Source organism: Chrysochloris asiatica, unplaced genomic scaffold (assembly GCF_000296735.1).
Source record: "Chrysochloris asiatica unplaced genomic scaffold, ChrAsi1.0 scaffold00119, whole genome shotgun sequence".
NCBI lineage: Eukaryota > Metazoa > Chordata > Mammalia > Afrosoricida > Chrysochloridae > Chrysochloris > Chrysochloris asiatica.
The window spans coordinates 4527037-4534694 of NW_006408637.1; the positions used below are offsets into that span (position 1 = coordinate 4527037).

At 39.3% G+C, this 7658-nt stretch overlaps 1 protein-coding gene across 1 annotated transcript in view; it reads left to right on the forward strand.

Moving 5' to 3' along the window:
* The window catches only part of EXO1 (exonuclease 1), an 84833-nt gene that overhangs the window by 14497 nt on the left and 62678 nt on the right, over positions 1–7658 (forward strand). Inside the window, exons 8-9 of the mRNA XM_006868583.1 lie at positions 4547–4772; positions 4888–4890. Coding sequence (XP_006868645.1) covers positions 4547–4772; positions 4888–4890 — 229 coding nt within the window. The remainder of the gene's footprint in view (positions 1–4546; positions 4773–4887; positions 4891–7658) is intronic.

Below are 7658 nucleotides of genomic sequence, written 5' to 3' on the forward strand. Positions count from 1 at the left end.
CTGCAGGCACTCTGCAGGCACATAGCCTTACTCAGTCCATGGGCCTAGAGCCAGTTTCTCTTTCTTCTTGATGATCCTGGGATTGTCTGTTCCTGAAATGAAAGACTAACTACTCTTCCCTTTTAGTTGCATGTTGTCTACAATTACAGATCTGACCATCACAATTAAATCATAAAGTCCTATCACCATCATCGCCCATCACCTTTCACCAGACCCATTTCAGTGGGGGTGAGCACCCCCTCATTCTGAAAATAAGCATACTTGTGAAAGCTTGTAAGCCAGCCACTTCATGCCTTTATAGCCACCCCCATTTCTTATTCCAATGTCTTTATAGCACCTCCCTTCTAACCCAGTTAGAATCCTGGTGTGGTACTGCAGGATTATGCACAGGACCACAAGGTCAGGTTCGCCTGAAGATCAGGGGTTTAAACCCACCAGATGTTCTGTGGAAACCTTATACAGGGTTGCTATGAATTAGAATAAACTTGGTGGCACTTGACAACAACAACATCAATCCAGTATCCTGAGGAAACAAGGCTGTTCCTTGATAAGAAAATTTTCTCCATTCCAGTTTGAATTTAGAGCAGCTATATCCACAAACAAAAGTAATTCATCTAATTGTAGCAATTTGCACTTGATTACAGTATCAAACATCTTTACTGTTCCCTGGTCGAGTTCTGGTCAGCTAGCCATCTACATTGTTGTTAAGTACCGTGGAGTCGGTTCCGACTCATAGTGACCCTGCACAGGGTTTCCAAGGCTATAAATCTTTACGGGAGCAGAACATCTTTCTCCCGCGGAACTGCTGGTAGTTTCTTACTGCTGACCTTGCGGTTGGCAGCCCGACTCGTAACCACTGCGCTACCAGAGGGACAAATGTATACTAGCTACAAGTTTGGGAGTTCACACACACACTTCAGATCAACTGGCTGCTTCACTCTTAGCCCTAGCCCCCAGGGCCTAGGTTAGTGCCCATGGGCTCAGGAATTCACACATCTTCCTAAACTTCAGACCAGCAGCTCTTCCTCTTTCTCATCTCAACGTCAATGGGTGTCAATGGTACATAGCCAAACTCTATCCCATGTCTTCATTGCTCTACTTCTACCACTTCCACTCACAAGTAGACCTAGGTGGTCACCAATGAACATACTAGACTGTTCACAGATTCCCTTTGAGTTTCAATCAAGGGGGTTTTCCATGATGGGCTGACTTTTCTTTCCTTGCCTTCAAAGCAAACAGCTTGCTTGATATTCAAACAACCAAGCAGTCTGCTTTTATTTGCAGGTCTTTTCTTTCAATAGGAATCTTCTGTTTTCCTAGCAGTTCTAGGTTAATCTGCAGGTATTTTCAAGTTGGAATTTTTATTTTATTTGTTCCATTATCTAGTGGTTTTTAAGCAAGGTGTTATTCAGTTTGCATGTATTTGATTTTGTTTCCTTGCTTTTCCTATTGTTGATTTTTAATTGTATAGCATTGTGAGCTGAGAAGATGGTTTGTAGTATTTTGATGTTTTCAAATTTACTGAGGCTTCTTGTGGCCTAACATTGTCTATTCTGGAGAATATTTCAAGTGCACTGAAAAAGAATATTTTGTTGTTGGGTTGAATGCTCTGTATGAATCTATGAGGTCAAATTTATCTGGAAATGTTATAATTAAACTGTCATATTTGAGGGACTGGTTTGGCTGGGTAATAATTCTTGGTTGGCAGTTGTTTTCTTTCAAAGTTTTGTGTATGTTTCCCATTGCCTTCACACCTGCATGGTTTCTGCTGAGAAGTCAGAACTTAACCTTAATGGTTTTCCTTTGTGGATAACATTTCCTTTTTCCGAGCTCTTTACAAGATTATTTGTGTTTGATTTTGGAGAGTTTGATTATGATATGTCTTGGTGAATTTTTTCTGGTGTCTATCTTGTTTGGAGTTTGTTCAGCTTCTTAAATGCTTACCATCTCTTCTTTCATGAAGCTAAGGAATTTTTTTTTTTCAGTAGCTTTTCAAGTATCTTTTCTGTTTTTCTTTTTTTAGTTTTTTTATTGTCTCCTTAATCTAGAATTCCTAACCAGTAGATTTTTCTCTTCATGTTTTCCCACATGAAGTTTAGGCTTTGTTCAGATTTTTTTCATTCATTTTTTTTCTGATTGGTTTCTGTCTTACTGGTATGGAATGATTTATTTATCTTCAAGTTTGCTAATTCTGGCTTCCATTGATTCAGTTCTACTCCTTTGCCTTTAAGTGTGTTGTCAGTTCTGATATCTTAGTATTAATATTGTAGGTTTTTATTTGCAGACTTTGTATTGTCTCCAGTGCTGTAACTATGTTGTTTTATTGTTCCTGTAGCATTTTTCTAAATTCCTCCTTGTGTTCCTTGACTTTTCTATGAAATGTATGCCTGTACCTCAATATCATTCTCCTGAATTCTTTCTCATATAGCCCTACTGCTGCTTCTTACTTAAAAGAATTTTCTAGCTCTGCATCTTGGACATTTGTTTGAACTACTCCGTCTTGTTTCTTCATGTGAACAAGTTGTCTGCTGCTTTCTAGGCATGTGATATTGTATTTGTATTAAGCTGAGGAATGTATGTTGGTGTATTCTTAGGTGCTCATCAACTGCCTCTTGGTGGGTGTGGTCAGGAGATGAATTTGTACACCATTCTCTGTTCACTGTTTATATAGTCTAATTCAGACTTAATTTATTTGATGTTGGTTTTAGTCACTGCTCTGGTGTACCATCGCTGTTATTGGCTCTTGCACAGTTGGTGGGATTTGAGAAGGTACAGCTTTGGCTTGGTTGCATGGCCACAGTTGCTGTTTCTTGACAAGTTAGGCAGTTGCCTCCTGGTGTGTGTGATCAGGAAACAAGCTTTTCTTTTTAATTTTGCTATTTGTTGTTAGGTGCTGTTGAGTCAGTTCTGACCCATTGTTACCCTGTGTAGGGTTTCCGAGGAGTGACTGGTGATCTTGAACCACGGTCGTTTTACTGCCCCACACATTAACCCACAGCACCACATCAGGACTCCTTTTTACTAGTAAAGTTCAATTCAGAGTGATAACCGTATGCTGGTGTATTTGTAGGCATTCACCAATTGCCTCCTGGTGTATGTGATCCAGAGATGAGCTTCTCTGTTTACTTTTAGTACACTTCAATTCAAAGTGGATTTAAGTGAAGTTCGTGTAGTTGTTGCTCTGGTGTATAGCAACAGGCATTGGCTCTTGCCCAATTGATGGGGTTGTGAAGGGTATGGTTTTGGCTTGGCTGTATGGTAGCAGTTGCTTTCTCGTGTTGTGTCATGCAAGAAGAAGGAAAGCAAACAGACAAAAAAAAATAACCCATACAAAGAAAAATGCAAGTCAGTGACTTTCTCTCTGCCAATAAGTGTGTGCTGTTCAACCTACTCACTTCTTGCCTTCACAGCCACCTGAGAAAGTCCATAAAGGTCATGCTGTATCCATACGCCCCCACAGATTACCAGCCTCCTTTCCTTCCTTTTTTTCCCCACATTTTTTTTCTCTACCCCATGTGTCCATTCAGCCTCTTGTAGTGAGAGCCAGTCCAGGGCTGACGAGGGTCGGCTTTGTAGATTTGGATCAGAGCTTGTCTTAGTGAGGTTATTATATACATCTGTTCCCTGGGACTCCCAACCTCTGAGTGACTCTGACTGCCTGGAAAGCAGGAGGTTCGCTCGGTGTGTATGCTAGTCGGGAAAAAAGTTATAAAAAATTAATTAATAAAATCACACATTTGTCTCTGCAAGCCATAGGCAAGATTCTGCAGCCACAGGTAATATTTTCTTGTCTCTAAAGCTGTTCGCAAGCTCTCAAGATGGCTGTGGCAGATTCTGTTGGCTGCTGCTGCTCATCAGTCACCTCCTCTCTTGGTTTCTCTATTCAACTATTTCTCCCAGTAAACATTTGATCCACTTTTCTATCCCTTCCTCTGGAGCTCAGAGTTGCAGGACACGCCTCTGTATCTGTCTCGTCAGGTTTTCCATACCCTTGCTGCAGAGAGCCACACAGCCTTTCTGCCTAGTCTGCCATCTTTCTCCGACCTCTAAAATTGGTCATTTAAAATACATAAATGTATGGTTTTAGTGTTCATGTGCATGTAAAGAGTACATAAATGATTCTTTTAGAGGCTTACTGCCTAATCATTTATTAAGCTGATTAGTATTGTGTATAGAAATACTGCCCACATTTTGACAGTACTGTTCTCTTCTGGACATATTTCTTCAATCGCAGTGTCATTCTTACTCTATTCATTTCAGAAAGTTTTGTTTTGTTTTTTTTAATTCGTAGAAATGATGTAACAAGATAGCTTGATCCCTTTCCCCCCCCTCATTAGAAGAGAAATAGATCTGGGAATACATGACACATTTAATGGAAAAGTAGAGGGCTAAAAGGAGAAAAGGTTAGAAAAGACAGATATTCCATCAAAAGTTATTGTTTTAAAAGGTAATATATTACTTAAAATTTATGTTGAAACAAAGGCAAATAAATGGACTATTTTGCCTTTTTACAAGTAATCTTTTTTTCTTTTACTATTTCTTTTAGACTTTCCAATCAAGAAGTCACAGTTGGAATGACAAAAGATGTCCAAAGTCATCTAATGTGAATAGCATTTGGCGTAAGAATTATTACCCTAAACTTGAGCTGGATGTTGTTTCCAAGGCTACACCATTAAAGGAAATTCCAAGTACTGTGGGCATTGAACAACTGATTAGTACTAAAACTTTAGGTCTTCCAAAGAAGTCATCTGTCATCAAAAGATCAAGAAGTGGTATGTATTTAGTTCTGTAAAATACTAGTAAGTAGAGAAGGTAGGGCTTGATGGTGGATAGGGTAGATGTGCAATGAACACTTCTGCCAGCAATACCACTGAATACCAGACAAAGCAGGTCCAAGGGAGAGCTCTAAAAGTCTGAACCACATAGGTAGGAATGTTTAAAAAGTTTCAAGGCTTATAGCTAATGGAACTTGTAGCAGAAGTAAGAAATATCATACTTTAGAATCTGCCAGGCTGAGTGGCCTGGAGCCGAAAACTTGGGCGAGACCAAATGACAAGACCAAGCGGGAGAGCAAGCACACCCGCCAGGAATTAATGGCCATGGGAACCTCAGAGCAAAGGTGACAATATTCTCTGTTTGGTTTTGCTTTGTTCTGATTTCTCTTTTTTTTTTTTGGTGTCTGTTCATTGGCCTCTAGCTGTCTTTGCAACTCCATTCTGGTGACTAGAAGCGGGTGTCTGAGCGAGTGGAACCCTCCCACCCCCACCACTGGAGGTTCTTCCAACACGCATGCACACAGATCCTCTCAGCATTTAGAGGGACTTGCTTACTTGCTTGTTGTGTGCCTTGGAGTCAGTTCTGACTCATAGTGACCCTGCATAGGGTTTCTGAGGATATGAATCTTTGCTGGAGCAGAGGGCCTCTTCTTTCTCCCGCGAAGCAGCTGGTGGTTTCGAGCTGCTGGCCTTGGGGTTAGCAGCCCGATTTGTAACCACTACGCTACAAGCAGGCAGCTCAAAACAGCCACAGCTAACCCTGAACTGTTTATTAATAGGGAAAAGGCCAGAATAGGGGATGTGGAGAGGGAAAGAGTTTAAAAACAAAACAGGCTGAAATTCAAATCCTGAGGTACAGCATAAAAACCAACAGTGGTATCTTGAAATTTATCAGACAGCCTCTCCATTTTCCACAATTATAGACTACAGTATCCAATATGGGTTGTTTTGTTTTGTTGCGTGTTTTTCATTTTTTTTGCTGTTGCTATTGTTTTTTGGTTGTGTTTTGTTTTTCTTTCCCGTTTTACTTATAGGGGGCTCTTTCTCGCCCTATATTACCCAAGAAGAGACAGCAATTGCTGCTATATAGTCAATATACAATCATACCCTATAAAGTCCCACAATCTAGGTGAGAACCAATACTAACCGCCATACACTGGGGAGGCAGACAACACCTGCGAAAGTGACTCTGAGTTAAGCAGTAAGAAGAGTGAAAGGGAAGCCCACCTCCTGATTACATCTAGCTGGAGGCAATCAGAAAGCATTAAAAAATACCAAAACACACACTCAATTAATATTAAGGCCATAGCTAAACACGAAACATGTCCAAGAAGCAAAAATGACCATATCAGCGCATGACCCGAAACAAGATAAAATGTCTGAGACAAATAACCTAGAGGTAGACCTGGACTCCATTATGGAAGGAAAGCAGGCCTTGGAAATGCCTGAGAAGGAATTCAGAAAAATGATTATAAAATATTTCAAAATACTGTACAATGAAATTGAGAAAAATAAGAAGTCAGGAAAATGCTACAGGCACAATTGAATAAGACAGATACAGCATTGGAAACAATTCAAAACCTATAGAAAGTTGTTCAAACAATTAATAATAGAACTTCAAAAATAGACAATACACTAAAGGGCAAAAGAGTAGAATTGAGATGGAAAGCAGAACTAGTGAACTGGAGGACAAATCTCTCAATACCATTAAGATAGAAGAGCAAGCAGATAAAAAGGATAAAAGAAGTCCAAAGAGCGTCAAAGATTCATGTTGGACAACATAAAGAGGAATAACTTAAGAATTATCAGCATTCTGGAACAGAAGGACTCACACAAGTCCACAGAAGAGATAGTTGAAGAATTTCTGGAAGAAAATTTCCCTAACAGCCTGAACAGTGAAAAGATAAGCATGCAAGAAGTTCAACAAACCCCAGAAAGGATAGACTGAAAAAGCAAATCACCGAGGCATATCATAATCAGGCTTTCCAAAATCAAAGATAATCAAATACAGCAGTGTAATCAAAACATTCTAGGGTAAACAGAAACTAAGGGATTTTGCCACAGCCAACCATGTGCTACAAAACATCCTAAAGGGAGTTCTGTGGACTGACAGACAACACTCAGAGATTGACATATGTGGCAGCACCTCCTAGAACTAAATCGACAGATGGAAAAGTTGAGAACAGAACAAAGGTATAAGAACAAACTCAGGCAATCTGGGAGGTCAGTCAATTACAGTGTGAAAGAAGGTAAACACATAGGAACAGAGATCCAGGTAGTGAAAAGGTCATGTCGATAACAGGATAAAATAGACTGCACTAAATAGAGGGAAAAGTTAATGGAATATAAGGTAACCTCAAAGAAAATTAACACTTCACACCATACCAAGAAAATGAAAATCCAAGAAGAACATGGATACATTAAAATTATAAGGAAACGCATAAGAAAGAACAAAAAACCATGAACTCAACACAGGAAGACATGCAGAACAAAGAAAGCAGCAACACCACAATAAAACAAACATAATGACAGCAATTAATCCGTATGTATCGATAATTACACTGATTGTAAATGGATTAAATATGGACCAGAAAGAGACGGAGGGTGGCAGAATGGATAAGCAAACAAGATCTTTCAATATGCTGTCTGTAAGAGACACATCTTACACACAGTCAAAAACAGATTAAAAGTTAAAGGATGAAAAAAAATATACCAAGCTAATTACAGTAAAAAATGAACAGGAGTAGCAGTACTAATCTCTGATAAAATAAACTTTAAGGCAAAGCCCAGCATAATAGATAAAGAAGGAAAGTATCTCATAATTAAAGGGACAATTGAACAAGTTGACATAACCATAGTAAATATCTGTGCTTCCAATAAAAA